Genomic DNA, 19,039 nt, shown 5'->3' with positions numbered 1-19,039 from the left:
GCTGAATTTAGACGGCATAAATTCAAAATGCAAGATATTATATCATGCTAGAAGTCAAAATGAGCTTGTTTTACCTGGCTGGGGGATTAACATGGCGCATAGAACTTTTTGAGGCACTGGAAACAAGAAATCTCCTGGTTCTATGAATGTCTGATTCTATTGCACACTGACAACGGCCAACAGAGGTCTTCAGAAAGCAAAGAGGGGAAACTTTCCATGCAGACAATACTTTGGAAAAGTTTTATCAGATTTTCATGTCCTGCCCACAACAGAATCAAAGAGCTATGGTTAAACATCAAAGGGGGATAGAAAAGTCGTGTGAGACAGATATGTTCAAACTGAAATAGACAGTAGATGCAAACGATGTGCTTTCATCCTTCGCGGCACAAATTACACCAACAGTGTAAGTGACAGTGGTAGCATCTCACATTTGATGACATTTTGCAGGTAGATTGTCAGCATTTACATTATAATGTCCATAAATGTCCACTGAGAAGACTGATCGATCGGTACTCAATCACTCCTCTACCAGTCTGGTTTAGAAATAGTAAAGAAAGGATCATATTTTTCTTCAGAAGTTACATTTACAAAAGACATTTGTAGTCATTACAAAGGAATAATACAATAATTCTATGTTTTTTTTTGCAAATATAAAGATAGTAATAAATATTAATTAACAGAGCTCAGTTGATGCAGGCACCTCCTACAGCATATTAACTTAAAAAAGAAAGAAATATGGGCTTGAGCTTGGATGGGGGGGGGTTCTAGTGTTATTACCCTGCATGCCTATTTCCCACAGGTAAATGCCCTCCTCATGAGGAATTACTGCTGACTGTCAGTAGAGATTAGAGACCGATGTGAGCCACCTCTGCTCAGATAGAAGTCCCTCTACGGCTGCAGTTTGTCGATGTGTCTGTATTTATTTCTAATATCTGACCAGAAAAATAATTTCTCCGGGGTTTGGGCAGATCAAAAGCTTCAGTGGGGCGTGGCCCTCTTGTTCATGGCATTTGGCATATTCTCAAACTGCAATTCTGTGTGAGTCACAGTGGGATTCAAGTTGCTTGAGAGGTAAACTTTACTTTTGCTGTATCTCTTTACATGAGGCAAAAAAAATGAAAGCAAAAGCAGTCACGTGGGAGACTGAAGCCAAATATCTATCATACAGTATTCCTGGTCACAAAGTCATTGCTTTTCTTTTTTTTTTGAGAACATGTCAAATTCAATTACATTTGCACTATAACACATGTAGAAAACATACATAAATATAAAACCCCCTTAACTTAAAAGGTGGCGGAACATTTTTAGGAAGGAAAAAAAAGTGACCACTCCTCTGTTCGTTCACGTAATCAGCATCCAGTCGTCAAAAACACTTCAACATAGTTGTACCTAAATACAGAGCTTCTCTGTCGAGCTGTTGCATTAGTAGTACTCTGATAAAACTATGAGAAAATTGTGCTGCAGGGGTAGTTAAGGGTCATCTCTGAAGCCTACAGATGGAAAAGTGTTTGAGATGTTGGCATCACGAAACTGATAACGTGATAAAGTGTGTGGTGATGATCTAATTCCATTTGAAATGCATCCCTTTCTTCTCCTTTCTTTAAGTTGTATTAAAAAATCATCATCTACGGCATCAAACTAAAAATACTGATCGTATCTGAAGGTAGTGGTAGCACCATCTGATCCCTTTTAAGTCAAACCTTGCTTAAATATCATTCCACATTTCCTCCCATAATGCCTCGCTCCGATCAGGAGCTCGGGTAAGTGTGTGTGGGGCTTCACAGTTTCTCAGTTCTTTCCATCTCCTGTTATCTCTGTTGCTCTGCAGAGTGGGGGCTGTCCAGGCTGCTGTAGGGGGACAAGGAGGAAGTTGCCGGCCCCGAGGCTTTCCCATCATGCCCGTCTTCCTTCTCCATCTCCATCTCCACATCTTTTTCTTCTCTTCCATCTCCTCCCTCTGTTCTGAATGCCTCCACTGATCCTCCTCCATCCTCACTCAAGTCCTCGGACGTACAAAGACCTTCCTCCCCTTGGCTTTCTTCCCCTCGACTCCCCGTCGTGCAGATGCCTCCCTCACTGGGACTCAAGCTCTCCCCGTCGTCCTCCCCGGGGATGACCTGCTCTCTGACCTGGCAGTGGTGCTTGACATTGTAGCGCTGGTTCTGGAAGAACTTAACGATGGTGTGCTTGGGTAGATCCAGCTGGGCTGACAGGGTGTGGATGGCCTCCTGGTCAGGGTAGAGCCCCACGTCGCCGATGAAGCTCTGCAGGATTCCCAGGGCCTCGAGGGAAATCTTTGTCCGTGAGCGGGCCTTCTTTGGTCCTCCAAGGCCGGGGTTCAAGCCATGCTGGGGCTCATCTCCTGAGCCGTGTAGGACCAGCAACGGCACGGGCTGGGGGTCTTCATGAATAGGAGATGGAGCTGACAGAGGTGGCGGGGGCTGTCTGTGGAGTGTCTGTTAGGTGAAGAAAGTAAAACTTAACATTTATAAAGCAGCTTTTCACAATAAGATGCACTGTCAGGGTTGTTGGAAGCTGTCTCCTTGATGATTGTCACATATTTTTCGATAAGTGGATGTAGAGATGCCACAGTTTATGCATCACAGTCTCTGTGAACATGCACCATGACGTGCAATATATAATACAGAGCTTCAAACTCCTCGTCACCACAGTGATAAGTGAACTACTGAGCTCTGTGCCACTCTGCAGAGTCATTAAGGGAAATGTAGTGCAAGCTGAACTCACAGATTCATCACGCAAACAACCACACTACTAGGGCTTATTGACAGGGTGGGGTCAGCACACCCAAACACAGGAATCCAACACCATAAATCTGTGGTCCATCAAAATTAAAGGACCTAAATAAAGATAATGGCAATTCCTTTTTCTCTGCTTCAATAATTGCAGGGTATGTTCTGAATAATATTGAGGTTAGGCCCAGACTGGAGAGCAGTTTGGTTTTGAGGAGAGGGTGTGATGGAGGAGTGTTTAGCAGGAAATGTGTGGGCTGGTCATTTACCACTTCTATTTTCAATGACTTATGGGACACAAATATGACAAAGAGGAGGGCTGCTGAGAGGAGCAGGTGGTGGAAACACACAGACGGAGGGAGACAGAAGGAACTTTTCTGAACAATACCAAGAAATGACACGCTGGTTCTCACATTTTCTCGCTCGTAAAAAGCCTTTGATTTGTGCCTTTTGCTTGCTCATGGCTGTGCTGTGGTTGGAGTGGTTGGATTTGACCATTCAGCAGTTTTAATGAAATAGCAATTTAAGATAACGATCCGAACGATTTACCACTGTAATGCGCTGGCAAGCCTGTTTGTACCTGTTGGTCCGGGATGTGCAGGACGGTGTGAAGCCTTTCGCTGTGCTGCTGCCTCGACTCCTTCTCGTACACCTGGTCTCTGTCGGCCTGAGATAGCGCCAGGAACCTCCTGATGGTGCACAGGTTCTCCCACAGTGTGCGGTTCTCGGGGCTTGGGCTCTCTTTCCACCGGAGCAACTCGCAGAGCCAGCCCTGCAGGGGAGACAGAGGAAGAGAAATCAGATTTCTACCTTCCCCGTGTGTGTTTTTAGATGACTTAATGGCTGTACTTGTTAGTCAAATGACAAATGAGTGATAGATGATTAGAAAAAGTTTTAGAAAGAATGAATATAGGTATACCATATATTGTAAAATAAATAAAGCATGCTGTTTATTGTGTTAGATTGTTGTTCCCTGAGACTAGAGAGGGAACAAAAAGGCAGAAGGAAAAAGGTCTAATGGGAGCAGTGAATGTGTGTGTGTGTGTGTGTGTGTGAGAAAGAGAGTGAAGATTGGATTATCTCTGCTAGGCTGACCCAGGATCTGCCACCAGCTGTTATTTATGCACAGCCTTCAGCCTGGAAATTAATGGTAATAATGTGATCATCCCCCCGTCATCTTATCCTTTTTTTTCCTCCGTCTTGCATCCTCCTTCCCCACACAGTGCCCCCCCCCCATCATCTCATTTTGCTGCTTTACCATTTCAAACATTTTAGCAGCTCTCACGGTGTCTTATGTACGTTAGTCTCTCAAAGCCTCTCTCTGAGACAGAAAATTAGAAAAGGCTTTTAAACTAGTTCTGAAACCATTGCATTCCTCTCCTCTCTCTTTAGACTCTGCTTTGATCTCACCTTCAATCACCCACATTGTTTATCTGAGGATGAAGACAAGATGGTATGCCACATCCAGCAGGCAATCAGATACCCCACACACCCTCATCAACTCCTTCAAACATCATCAACTCCTCTTGGAACTGTGTGCAGCAACGTATCACAGGAAGCACATGTGTGTAGACCCATTTTTAAATAGCATTTTTCATGTTAGGATGCTAGAATTAAATCGAGACGTGCACCTTCGCTAATGTTCAAGTCAGCTGTCTCACTGGGACTGACCTGACTTTTATTGGCAGCCACCTTGGCGAACAGAGCCTGGGAAACCTTGGCCCTCTTCATCTCCTGTTGGATCTCATCATAGATGCCTGATGTGATGTTGACCAGCGAGTCCAGCTTCAGTGGCAGCTCTGCGCCAGGCACTGCGCTGCACTTAATCTGCACAAAGCAGGACAGAGAAACTACGATTAAATTGAAAAGTCGGATAATTTATTACACATTTTACCATTTATTCATCACAAGTGGACTATTCATATCCTTTGTGGCATTACCTATTAATTATTTACTGCAACATTATTGCAAAACTGAAAGTGAGAGCACTCAAAATGTGACGAACAAAGTGAAAAATAAACTACACAGCTCAGACAGAACTTTAAGTACCTGTGTCTGTCTGTGTGTGTTGGGGTTAGGGATGTGGTTTATGGTGTGGCTGTGGTTGGTGTTGGTGCTCCTCTCTCTCTCCTCCTGGTAGATGCGGTCTCGCTCTCCCTCTGGCACGTTGAGGAAGTTCTGCATGGCCTTCAGGTTGACGAGCAGCGACTGCGAGGCCGAGCGAGGGTCCTCCTCCTTGCGAAGGATCTCCGACAGCAACCCCTTCAACCACACACATACAGAGTCACTCACAGTTGTTGCACATGTTGTTGCATCATCTGGTCAACAGTGAGATCCTTTTATTTCAGTTTACCTGTGTGCGATTAAAAGCCACACGGGCGAACACGGCCTGGGAAACGCTGGCCCTCTTCAGCTCGTTCCTGACTTGCTGGTAAATTTCGAAAGAGACTTCAGCGCCTGAGTTGAGGCTGGGCTCATTACTAGCCCCAGAGCCCTTGCAGGTCCGTGAGATTGGCGGGTGATTGAGGAACTGCTGGCCGACTCCCTGTGGATGCTGGTGGGCAAGTAGGCGGCTGACGGCTAGCTGCTGGTTGATGAGGTGGGCCATGGCGAGCTGCTGACGCATGAGCTGGGGGGAGAGCTGGGGGGACAAAAGCCCATTGTGGCCCAGGAGAGAGGGAGCCTGGGGACGCAGAGGAGGACTGGGGTGGTGCTGGTTGGCGGGGTGTGGCAGACAGTGAGGCTGGGTGGAGGTCTGAGCGTCTCCAAGACCACTCTTGATGGGCACAGCTCCAGGGCTGCCCAGAGTGCCCAAATGTGTGGGAGAGGGCAAAAGAGTTGGGGGGCGCTGGCTGAGGACGCTGAAGTCGAAATCCCTTTCCACTATGTGAACACACACGCACACACTTTTGTTACTTCAGTCTCAACGTGCATGCAAATGAAGCCCAACCCTTCAAACATGGCCACCACAAGACACGTTACGCCACTAGAACATTGCCAATAACAGATGAACATACCTTTTATATTGTGTTTGTTGTGTGCTGACCACATCTTCTCAATGCATTCACCTAAAGGGAAAACATCAGAGCAGAACAGTACATAAATGTAGTTATCCCGACAATCTTATCTTGGGTGGTCTACCTATACATGTGGTATTGTTTGGGCGTCGACGCTTCAATCAGCTTTGGAATTGGCATTAACCCTCAGAGGGGCATGATCAAAGTCGGTGTTTCAACTTTGTGAACTACATTTGACACAGTAAACATTAAAAAGGGAACGAAGCTAACAAATGCACTTGATTAGACACTCAGCATACAGTTCAACTAGCACACACACACCCACCAAGAGTGAAACAACTGATGTGGCATCTGTTTTACCACCAGTAAAGCACAAACTAAATTCGGCAATATCTAACTCAAAATGTCACATTTTCACATCATCTCTGCAGTCTTATTCTAAAATACAACTGTTTTTTTATGAAATATATCCAAAGTTGTATAAATAGTCATTTTGACAAGCACTTTAACATTACATCTTCATTTACCCATTGATGCAGAAGGAATCTAAGTTGGAGGAGACTAATCTTTCACACAATGAAGCTATGCTTCAGGAGCAACTCAGGGTTCAGTGTCTCGCCAAAGGACACATGCTGACTTAGAGCAGCTGGGAATTGAACTGTTGATTTTCCGATTAATGGACAACCCGCTCTACCTAAGAAGCACGAATAGAAGAAGAATAAATCATAAAGCCTACTCCGACATCTAAGAGTTAAAAACAGAGATGAGGCCACGATATTCGCAGCATCCCAAAGTGATGGAGTGTTTTTTTTACAGCACAGGTTGGTCTACTGGTTCAAGTGGCGCTCTCATAACCACAAAGACCTACTTTCACTGTCTGCCTCCACATTCTCTAGATAAGATCAAATAACCTCTTTCCTCTTCATCACCGCGTTGAACTTCTGGATTTTAACTGCTCGTCTCCGCATGGATCTGCTTCTTATTATGCTTCCACTAGGTTTGGATAAGAGTCACATTTTAGGTTATTAGAGGAATAAAAGTTGGAGTGAGGTTTGGCAAGGCTTCAGTTTTCTACCTTCCCCATGTGTGTGTCAGTGTGTGCACATAAGTAAGTGGGTTTTTGGTGTGTGTGTGTGTGTGTTGGGGTGTTGCTGCTGTTTTCCATTAGGATTTAAGAGCATTTAGTTTTGTCATGTGTATTAAAGGTGACATTTATGCAAACCATATGTGACTGTTCCTTCCTACTGAGAGCTGTCACTGACAGACGTCTCATGCAGAAGAGTAGACACATTCAGGCTGACACATGTGCCCGTACACTTACAGGGGGTGGGGGGGGGTGGACAGGAGAATGGGAAAACTTCATTAAAAGGGATCGCATTTAAAAGCAGTAAACCGCAAAAAACAGAGGCAGCCAGGCAGGTGGGTCACACCGAGCTGAGCTGTGATCAAAAGTGAGTGTCAGTTTCAGAAAGAGTTCTGACAGTCGCCACCGTTATGAGCTCTCAAAGCAACAGGAGTAAAATAAAGTCTAAACAGCTGAACAGTTGATGGCTGAGGTTTGGGAAAGCTGGTCACTGAAACTATGTTTTTATCGAGGCAGCAGAATTTAACGAGGAAACATGCTCACTGGTGGGATAGCAGAGAGTTCATCCCTGTGTGGTCGTGTTTGAATTTCACAATAAAGATTTTCTCTTCAGCTGCAGTTTTTGTCTTTATTTAAGGGTGTGACTTTTCACTTAATGCCAGAAAGATCAATGTAACCTTGATTATGGGAGATTATGGGAAAACCTCAAGTATTTTCTCACTTGTTTCCAGCAGTAACCAGATCGTTTTGGGTTTATCTGTTAAGGATTTGAGATATCAGTTCCGTTTCTGACGTTTCTTCAACCAAATACAATGGAGGTGAAACTTAGAGCGAAGAAACCTGCAGCTGTTTTATTCCCAGACAGACCTGTATATCTCAGCGCCTTGTCAAGGACTGTTCGTGGCACAAACGTCACTTTGTGCCAAAAAGTCTGTTCAGAAATATAACTTAGTGGTGATTACTGTGTGAGGTATAAGACTTACCTTTGATGCGTTTGTACCTCTTGTACCAGCGTCCAAACTCCTGGCATTTCAAGGTGGACACATTGGCGTAGTAGGAGCTGTTAACTATTGCTGAGATCATACTCTGAACAGAAAGACATGACAACAATTGACTTGCACAAAAGTAAACATGATATTGTAGCTAACAAAAAAAAAATCTGTGAGCTATATCGAACAATTAAGCTAAGATTTGGTTTATAAAGAGTGTGCAGTCTGGGGAGTGGCAGTGCCGAGAGGCCGGGTGATGAGTTGACATCTCAGCAGCTGATTTTCTAAAAAGCTTCGCCAACCCACCCTTTCCCAACGCGCACTGAGGTCAGTTCTTAGGAACAGGAGATGTGCAAATGCAACATGCTCAACATGGGAAACACTGAGGATTAGAACTCACATGAGTTAGGCTGTAAACACACACCACCCACACACTTTCCCTAATCACTAATTACATCATGACTAAGTCCTGCATATAAATCACGAGTCAAAATGACACACTCTCAAGTCTAATGAACGCAGGGCGTGTGTGTGTGTGCAAGATAATTGAGGTGTGCGTGTTTGCATCCTTTCCCATGGGACAGTATCAACACTGTGTGTGTGTGTGTGTGTGTGTGTGTGTGTGTGTGTGTGTGTGTGTGTGTGTGTGTGTGTGTGTGGGAAAGTGTGTGCGGAGCTGATGATGAAACCGCATGCTTAGAGAAAACACTCAGCAGCGTCTCAACTATCTGTGTGTTTATCATTTATTATGGTTATATTACTTGCCAATTCTAAAACTGTTACCTCATATGCCAAGATATCAGAAAGTAAGGATGAATAAAGACTCTTTTCCACTGAATTGATTTGATTGAGCTGGAATTCTTCTTCTGTGGAAATATACACATGTCTTTGCAAGCATGCACAGGGAGGAGTAAGGCACTTTGTCATAGTGCCATTTATTTACATCTATTTTTTGTAAGATGTTTACCAGGTGCATCAAATGGAGACTTTATGTAGTGAAGTTGCAGTGCCCTCGAGGACTTACCTGTGAAAGAGGACACTCCTTGGCCAACGCGCTCTGGTTCGTCTCCCTGAGCAGCTCTTTGAGGGCATTTCTCACGGTGGCGTGGGTCCACTGCTCGGACGGGAGCTCCTCCAGCTTTGCAAAGCTGCGCACATGAAAATCTTAATCAAACTGTCTGACATAGATACGACACAGACAGGGTGATAAGATGAGAGTGAATCTATAATCTATAAGTACTTTTTTTTTAAAGTTAACTTATTTCTCCTTTCTTGTTGTGTCTGCTGGTAACAACACATACAGTAAGCTGAGCTTGCTGCATCAGAATTTATTCCAATATTGACACAATGACACTGTTTTAACTTTAAATCAACCTATCTATAACCACATTTAACCTGCGGGGGGGCCCCAGGGCAAAAATGTGTTGTTGGGTCCACACATATCATTTGAATCTGTGTGTGAGTGTTAAATAAGCCTCATGCAATAAACCCAATAAATATGCAACACATTCCCATGGCTGACCTGTGCAGGAGGATCCGCAGTGTAACCATGTGATAAACGTCCAGCAGCATGTCGGCCACTGTTGCCTCTGGAGCGTCTGTTAGGTAGTGAATGGGCATCGGCTTCCACTGACCCACTTTAATGATACCTGGAGAACATAAATGAGACAGTACACAACTAAAGCATCATCATCATTCGTCGCCTGTTCAAAAGTCAAGAATATTTTATTGGCTGTTAGAAATCTATTTTATTTCTTTAATGGATAACCTGCTTCCTGCTTGTGGTCTGCTAAATCAAACACAGACCCTGCATGGCCTTGGCCTGTCAGTCTCACTCGTGTGTGTGTGTGTGTGTGTCTGTGTGCGCACGTCTCTTCACTACATGAAGATGGTGGTGATAGAGACAAGAGAACAAGAGGCTGTTTAATACAGATACATATTAATCACTGGAGAAATGTAAAATCAGCTAAACATTGAAGACTAAAGTGGGCTGTGAATGAGAGCAGCATCTTGATGGACTGAATTAACACTATAGCCCCTTTTTCCACCGTAGGAACTTTTCTCATTTACCTGGGATTCTGAAAAACCTCGGCGCGCTTCCACCAAAATTACCTGGGGAAAAAAACTTTCCCTCGACCCCAAACCCTCCCCCGGAGAAGTACCTAGTAGGGAAGTGGAACTTTTGAGATTACCCGGAGTTCTGGGGCTGTGTGTGCATAACCAAACATTTCAAACTCCTCCTGGCCAAAAATAAGTTGAATGACAGAACTAAACTGTCATGTTTTCAGTGCAGATGAACATTTTAGGATTGAATATGGATTCATCAACTCTTATTTTACCATCCAGCCTTTTCCATGAGCCCAAATATGCAGAATATTATTGGCTGGTCACAGCTCATCACAGATGTACTGGTATCTGCTTACATACATCTCTATGACAACTCTTTAATGATTGAATTCAAGGGATGGCTATTCAAGTTCAAATAATGATAATCAGTCAATAAGCTCTTAGATTTTATAAACCTTTACATATATAATCCAGTATCAGTTGGGTTCTCTTTAACTCACACAGCTTTTAGTTCATGTTCTAGGTCAAGTAGCTGAAACTCTTAAACTGACTCCTCACAGCATCCGTTGCCAAAGCTTCAGTTCAGTGTCAAAATTATGCTGGCAGAAGGGACATTGCTGATTGGCTGGGGCAAAATTATTTCCCCTCTCAAACATTATGTTGGACTGAATGATGAGGTGAAAGGAAATGGCAATTCAGTCTGATTATCAGGCTGCTTTAATGTAGAAATATATGAAATTAAATATATCAAAAATATATGTAACAACATTGTCCCCAGGTATAAAATAGCTTTGTTAGAATTCAAGACATGAGCAAGTTACGAGTGAAACTACTGATGAATCTCAGTTGCCGTAAAGTGTTTCTGGGATCTTATTATTCTTATTTTTGAGTAATATCACAGAAAGCTTCCCAAAGCATGGCCTCAGGTTAAATTTGGCTCGATTTTTTTGCCCAGCAATTCACCTAAATCCATGTTAAATCCAGAGCAGTAAACATACACTCTAAATAAGAAAAAGCTTCTTTTTAATTAGCCAAAATGTGCAAGTTAATTAAAGAAAAAAAAAACCCTGTGCCAGTTAAGAGTTTAAAAATACTCGTCCAGCAGAAGTTATGCAAGACGCAATTCAATTGCAGAAGAAAAAAGAAGAGACTCTGTATAATTTTGGTTGTGACCACACTGTGGGAAAAATGCATGACTCTGGCCAAAAATTATTTATTTGGAAAGAAAAGGCTTATTTCTCAGAACAAAACCTAGCCATTTGGGAGAGGCGAGGGAGGGGGGTGGGAGTCGCAGGGCGTTGGCCACTTGGTTAGAGTGCCCTGTGTTTACGGGACACACCAGGAATGTCAAACTGCCCCACTCTGTGTGTGTGTGAAGGCTGTTTCATTGGTTGACTGGATGTTGTCTACCTTCATATTTTGATCTCAAAATGAAATGAGGAGAAGAAAAGCTTTGGTGCTCGTCTGAGACGCACTGATACAGACTGAACCACATCAGGAGATGGAGGAAGGTTAGAGCAGGGGTCCCCAACCTTTTTTAGGATGATACTTTCAAACAATAAAACAAGTAGCGAGCTACTTCTACTCCCCTTATTATTATTATTATTATTATTATTATTTTACGGGGTACATATTTAGCACGTTATAATATGCTTACTTTTAAGGGGCCGAATGAACCTAACTGCTGAGGCATGCCCATCTAGCTCTACGCTACCAAGCTTGCTAAGGCTAAAGGCCTCTACGTACTCCGCATGATCAGAGAAATTTGTTCTGTCTCCCAGGGCTGCGAGAAAAAAATTACGTAATTCTCTTCTCGCAGCCCTGGTTTGGGAGTTCTGGCAGCTTGTTCTCGACACATCACCTGGGCAGAACTTTTTTCTCGCATGGTGTCTGAGAACTATTGTGTGATTGGTCAGATATTTGAAGTGGCCATGGTTAATGGCAAAAAAGCGGAAATGTCGTCATTCCCTATAGGTAAGACTTTATTGATCCCCCATCGGGGGAAATTTGCATGTTACAGCAGCAACAGAGGTAGAGGCAAGATAGGCATGAATAGAAAAAATAATAATATAGTAGGAAAGTAGAACAAAAGACTGATAAAATAAATAATATTAATAACAATAATTATTATTTACACTATGTACCCGTTTAAAACAAGAGGACATTACTTCAATAAATACAGTAATAATAAGGACTTCCCCGGAGTTCTGCACTTGTTAAGATGCAGTGGCTGATGAATTTGAACTTTTTTGATGAGCGTGACATCAACTGAAGCCTGGATTTGGGTTCATTGCTCACCCTCATCCTGGTGCCAAGAAATTCAAATTTTGTCAATGCGGAGGAAGCTTGGGTGGAGCTCAGCGGGAAGTATAAAGCACCCTGACAATCGAGCAAATATGCCTTAAAACACAGTTCTCCTTAAGCCTTAATATCTTCTTGATTTGAGAAAGTTGCCACCGAGATACATTAAAGATTTTGATTGTATTTCGATGACCCGATTTATCTGTGCTTGGATTTCTGAATGCATCCAATAAAAGGTGTGTAATCTCAGGACTTCCTGCAGATCAGCCCTCCAGTCATGCCGGGTGTGGTGATCACAGAATGCATTACGCAAAGTCATTAACAGACTAATTTATGTGATGGAGAGAATTATAAGTGAGCTTTTGGGGACGGCCTGGATTGTTGCAGCGGTTTAAAACCAGATAAAGGGGATGAATCTCAGATTAATTTGTCAAACGTGAATAACGGACCATTTAAACAAATGCAATTTATCATAATATGTATCTGATATCGTATTATATTATATCAACCTGTTCACTTTGAGCTATTTTCAATCTGACTATGAAGACACTGATTGGAGCACACACCCATACTCTACTTACCACTTGCCTGTACAGCTGAGCTGTGCGAGTACCCCAGAGCCAGCAGTACTGTCTCCACCAGCTGGGTGAAGAGGACATCTTTACGAATCAACACGAACTCGGCGTGACGGTTGCCGCGGTCCTCACAGTCACCAGCTACGTCCATGTCTGCATGCTCCACCACACAGTAGACGGGGATCATCACACCTGGCAGGACAGACACAAAGAGTTATCGGAGAAGAGGTTTAAGCCCCACTGAAACATTATGTCTGTACGTGTGGACTGTCCTCTTTCCGTGTCCTTTAAGTCGACAGGAAATTGTCCAACCAGTGTTGGGTGGCACATGGAAGCTGCTTAATGTTTTCCAGATCCATATCTCAATATACTGTATGTTTCTCTTTTATGTTGAGTATTTCTTTTTCCTGTTTTAAAAATGTTTTGGGCAGTTTTCGTCACCAAATATTGACAACAGGGTTCCCAATTTCATCAGGCATTCCTGAGAACAAAATGCATCCGGTACAAAACCACATCAAAATTCAACATGGCATTTGAAAATGGTGTCCACATGTAAAAACCCTGGAGAGCCTTCACATTGCCGCATGTGGAGCTGTTCGTCATAGCAGCAGCAGGATCATAGAAGTGTGTGAGTTCCAATAATTAAAGTATAGCCTCTATGAAAAAACTTGAAACTTGAAAAATGTTCAGATGAAGGGAAAAGAAACACATTAATTCTTGATGACCTTTGATTTAAATCTCTGCATCAGTTTGGAAAGTGTTTTTTACTTGTTTAGCTAATGCTCTTAACATGGTCACTGACATAACGTGTCAGATGAAGAAGACTCTGGTTGAACTGTGCAGCTGCCAGTGTGAATGTAAGTCAGTGTATGGTTGTACAAACTATATTTGTGTTTACGGCACATATTAAAACCCACAAAGTATAAGTCTTGTTTTCAGAGCTTTAAAGGGAGGATCTGTAAATTCATTCAGAAGCATTTTTGTCACAACTGTTAAAATGCTCAGCCTGGCAGCAATAAATAAATGAAACCAAGGAAAAACATATTTTCAACATAAATGCGTGTCCCCTGTGTGTCTAGAGACCCTCAAACTATGAGATAAGACCATCCTTTTTTTTTCCTGCCGCATCTTTGGCCCCCTCATGTGACATGAAGGGATCTGTTTAACATGTAGCGCCCCTCAGCCCTTCACCAGGCTGGCATTCCCGCCCACTGAAAGTTTAGATCAACCTTGCTGTCCCCTATTGCTATGTAGCCACTGCTAGCTCTAGTAATAAGACGCTGAAGCTACGAGCAAATCAGGGAAACTGTGCTTTGTCGGTTGCAAAAACCCACACAACAGTCTTTATGTCCTTTTTTTTTTTATGAACTTATCTTAAGGAGAGAAGAGCTAAAACGGAGCATTCAGAACGTGACCGAAAAGAGCAGTATGAAAGAAGTTATATAAATATAAACATCTTCTAGTAAGACCCTATAATACAAGAATTAATCTGAAAATGAGCATAATATGTGTCCTTTTAAGCACTGCTGGACATAATAGCTATATGATTTAGCACCCAGGACTGATGCCATAACTCCAGCAGTCAAACTGATTCCTGTGCACTTGGTCTAGACTTGGGCAAGTACCTTAAGTTTGTCAAATCCTGGAACCACTCACACCCATCCAGTCCACTGCTCTCTCCCACAGGACCTGCTAATTAGCAAGCTATCAATCTGCCCTTCTGATGATGCACTGACAAATCAGCCACAGCCAACCGCAATCAGGCATGCTATCGGCCAATAAGCCAGACGCTAAGTAGAAGGGTGGAGGGAGGCAACCCAGCTGAATAGCCGTGTGTGTGTGTGTGTGTGTGTGTGTGTGTGAGCGTGTACATGTGTGTCTGTGTATACTGTTACAATGTTTGTGTGATGATGCATGATGATGTTTTTTAACTGCATGAGAGAATAATGGGCATCTATGCGTGAGTGTTTTTGTATTACGCAGTGCAGAGTGTACATGCTGTGTGTGTGTGTGTGTGTGTGTGTGCATCCCACATATCCTTGGTAAACTTTATTTTGATGTCCTGTGCCGACACCTTAGCACCCATACACTGAATGGCAGACATCTATAGACGTCACAGCTATTATGAGGGTGGGACACCCACCACCCACCACTTTAACTATATTTCTACTATGTTGAAATGAAGTGCATTGCACCTTGGAGAGTCCTCGTCTCAGTCCTGATTAACCCATAGATTTTTTTCAGGCTTGGCCATGCGGATTGGTTCTCTTAACGGGTGGGTGCGGAGGTTAAAAACCGTGACTGGTGCAACACTGATGCACCAACGTATACATAGCATGCCGTTAACACTCTCTGTCACAATATTCAAGTTAAAGAAATGAACTATTTACAAAAAATCAATCAAAACTTGGGATCTAACTAAACTGTACCACAGTTGCTCACACACACGCAGCACTTATGGACTATTGTTCATGAAAGGTGGCAGATGGGTGTTAAATTCGTGCCTTTTATTATGAAATATTTCCCTAGGTATTCATGTCGAGTGCTTCTGGGTGTAATAAAGCCTCCAAAATAACTGTCTAACTACATAATGTAGCTTTGAGACACATACAGGCCTCAAGTTCTAGTGATTCTTCTAGTAGGAATAATGGAGCATGAACGTAGTTTATTGGAGAATGCTTGTCCGCTCAATTTTACTCATTGATTTCAATGATGAAGGCTCTGAATTAGCACACTATTAGTACGCTACTACAGAGGAGCGAGATTGTTCGACCTCATTGGAGGGCAAGCGTGTCGAACATCTCAGACAGGAAAGAAATGTAAAGATTCATTGGGACATTGTGATTGGTGCTGGAACTGAAGTTGAAGAATTTGATAGTGGTGTGTGTGTGTGTGTGTGTGTGTGTGTGTGTGTGTCTGTGTGGGTGGGTGCGTGTGTCACACCTCCTAGTGGTCTCAGCGGTGTGCCATTCTGTCTGAATCGCGGAGCTGCCGGGCTGCCATTGACCTCCAGACGGCTGAACTTACACGTTGGGGGGCCACCGGAGACCAGGCCGTCCTGCCTCTCTTCTGGACTGGCGCTGTCCCGAAGGCTGGGGCTCTCCGATCCCATGCTGGCACCTCCATGCTGCTCCATCCCCCTGAAAGCTCTGTGAGGAACGCCCAGCACAGAGTGTGAAGCTGGGAGAAAATAGAAATGGCTTTACTGCTTATGTGGTGATGTGCACTTAAAACAGATGATCACATGAGTATTTCACCACTTTTAAGGTTTGACCTACAAGGATGATGAGTACGCAGTCACAAAATCAGTAACTCTAAACCTAAAAACAAGCTGAACAGTGCACACACTGTATGTCAAGTCTGTTATCTTTCATACTTTGTCAGTTTGGACGGTAAAGAGACACCGCAGACCATTTCATCAACAAGTGTCGCTTTGTTCAATCCCTCCCCAGCCGATGCAGCAAACACGTTTTTTTGTTATTCACATGCATTCACATTCGCATGCAAGGGACGCAAGAATAACCACAGCAGACACAGTCGGGGGGCATCTGGGATGAATCACAGGTCAACAAATGGCATTCACTCAGACTAAATACAGACAAGTATGAATTATTCTCCGTTTAGACACACAGGAGTAAACAACGCAGTTTAAAGAAAGGTGTGGGAGTCTGTGAGGCGAGGAAGGAACGCTGGCAATGCGCCCACTCTGTATTTGGTAGGTAAGAGTACAACCAACAAACATTTATTGTATAAAAATGGTTTAAACAATGTGGTATAATTATGATGTTCCTTGTCATTGAGCTGATGACGTAAGCTGAAATACAGTTGCCGTGATTTAAGCTTTGACTTTGCTGACATAACACGACATGACATCTATCTATGAGTGAACAAACCAGATAAGGACATCATAATACATTATATGACATCACAGCTAAGCTAAGCTATGCTAAGATAACCTACCCCTGGCTGTATCTTCATATTTAGCACACGCAAAAGTGGAATCAATCTTCTCATAAAACGATTTGCAAGAAAGCAAATGAATACATTTTAGAGGTCAACCAGGTTTTTAATTTTTAATGGTAGTTTGGAGCAGGAAAACGACGCTCATCTTATACTCAGCGCAGAGTATTGGCATTAAAACATTTAAAATTGTCTGTCCACATCTCTCCATGTGGCTACACTTCACTTTATACTATAATAAAAATAGAAAAAGTACAACAGTATTCCGCAAATCTCTGGTAAAAAAGAACTCTGCATTTGGGAAAGCCGTCTGTTCTCTTTGCATTTCTTGTGTTTTTCCTCACACTGTGAGGTTTCCACTGGTATGACCATAAAACCGGCAATGACACATGAATCTGAACCCAAAAGCGACACATGATTATAATAAAATTAATAGCTGCTGTTAAAAAAAAGCCCGTCCAACACAAACAAGATAGAATGCATTAAAATCACACAGTATGGAGCGCAACAAGGCCGTCCTCAACTTTGAGAGAAAGAACAGCCATTGCAATATGTATCTCCTTACTGAATTATATGTTTCAAACATATATATATTTCAAAATTTCGACTCATGCATTGACATGTTAAGATGACTGTTATACAACCGTCCTGTTAAAGGGAAACCACCAATTTTAGTTTGTTTATAGACTTTAGGGAGTACTACTCCACCCATCCATCCATCCATCCATCCATCCATCCATCCTGGGGGACCCCGAGGTGATTCCAGGCCAGATGAGATATATAATCCGTCCAGCGAGTTCTGGGTCTGCCCCGGGGCCTTCTCTCCATGAGATGGGCCCAATAAACCTCCAAAGGGAGGCGCCAAGGAGGCATCCTGACCAGATGCCCGAACCACCCTAACTGGCTCCTTTCAATGTGAAGGTAGTCTGAACCCCTCTCCCTATCTCGAAGGCTGAGCCCAGACACCCTACGGGGGGAAATCTTCTTTTGTCATCACCACAAACTCATGACAATAGGTGAGGGTTGGAATGTAGATCAACTAGTAAATCGAGAGCTTCACCTTCCCTCTTCACCACTACGGACTGGTACAGCTCCAGCATTACTGCTGTCCCTCACTCATGAACAAGACCCCGAGATACTTAAACTCCCCCCATAACTCCAACACACTGGCGCTCAGCCGGAGTATCCCCACACCCGCACCTCTCATCCTGGGCAACTCTGGAGAAGGAGAGAGTCTAGCCTCTCTTCTGGAGTTTGGTTCCAGCCCAACTATGTCTAGCTGGTACCACTCAGCCTCCCGCACCAGCGCTGGCTCTTTCCCCCACCAGAGAGCTGATGTTCTACATCCCTGGAGCCAGTCTGCAATGCACAGGATCCGCGATCAGAACCAGCATGTCACCCAGCTTGCCATGCACCCAACCCCTGTAACGGCCCCTGCAGGTCGTGAGCCCACAGGGCAGCTGCTCCACATTATTCCTTCGGGCTTGGCCTGGCTTGACCAGATGCACGTCAGTGACAGAGTACTACTGCATACATGAAAAAAAAGTTGTATAAAGCCTTTTGTGGCTCCAGGTTTGTCTGATCAACCACAAATTTGAAAAAGGAAAAAAAATGTGGATATTTAGTTAGAAATAAGAAATGTTACCAGACCTGTGGTCTTGCAGCTTGAGGCTACATTTGTTGTTACAAGAATAAAACATCTGAATCTTCAACCAAACCGTCAGCAGTCAAGTTGCATTGTGGGTAGGCACCAGGTTGCAAAACACACTGGCAATCAGATAAACAGGCGATCAGGACTCAACAAGATGAGAATAACAAAGAGCGATGAAAACACCACACGTGCTGCACAACACCAACATACCATCAGTGTAAAAGTAAAAAGGACACAAATTCCTGACACAGAAATATGTGTCCAAACACAACAACTGTGTCCCTGGAAAGGTTCAACCAAGTCAGCACCACTGCCGGGAATCAAGAATTTAAAGCTTTCTTTGATTTCATGTCAATAGAGGCGGGTAACATTAGAGACACTAATGTTTTTCTACATAAAATGATTAAAAAGCAGTTTTATTGTTAAAAAGAGCACCATGCCGATCCTGCTGCTGATCTGTCTGTCTGAGAGGTGCTGTCCCTCCCACTGTGCTCTTGCAAATTTGATATAACTGATTTAATGATTGCGGAGCATTATCCAGTCAACAAAAAAAAAAAAAAACCCATCTGAACCCCCCCCCCCAAAAAAAAAAAAACCTGACTTCACTCCAGGAAAGAAAATTACTAAATGCTTTATTTCCATCTA

General features: G+C 43.3%; 1 protein-coding gene across 1 annotated transcript; it reads right to left on the bottom strand.

The window, feature by feature from the left end:
• Nucleotides 1-1,667: 1,667 nt before the first annotated feature.
• On the bottom strand, nt 1,668-15,919 carry LOC139223637 (DNA-binding protein SATB2-like). The gene is made up of 11 exons (XM_070855603.1): nt 15,727-15,919; nt 12,790-12,975; nt 9,363-9,489; nt 8,865-8,988; nt 7,835-7,937; nt 5,768-5,818; nt 5,104-5,633; nt 4,800-5,012; nt 4,422-4,577; nt 3,331-3,522; nt 1,668-2,456 (listed from the first exon to the last, which is right to left on the bottom strand). The coding sequence occupies exons 1-11, from the start codon at nt 15,917-15,919 to the stop codon at nt 1,809-1,811; spliced, it is 2,523 nt and encodes an 840-aa protein (XP_070711704.1). The 3' UTR covers nt 1,668-1,808.
• Between the last annotated feature and the right edge of the window lie 3,120 nt (nt 15,920-19,039).

This window comes from Pempheris klunzingeri, chromosome 24 (assembly GCF_042242105.1).
Source record: "Pempheris klunzingeri isolate RE-2024b chromosome 24, fPemKlu1.hap1, whole genome shotgun sequence".
Lineage (NCBI taxonomy): Eukaryota > Metazoa > Chordata > Actinopteri > Acropomatiformes > Pempheridae > Pempheris > Pempheris klunzingeri.
This window is presented reverse-complemented; position numbering and strand designations above follow the sequence as displayed.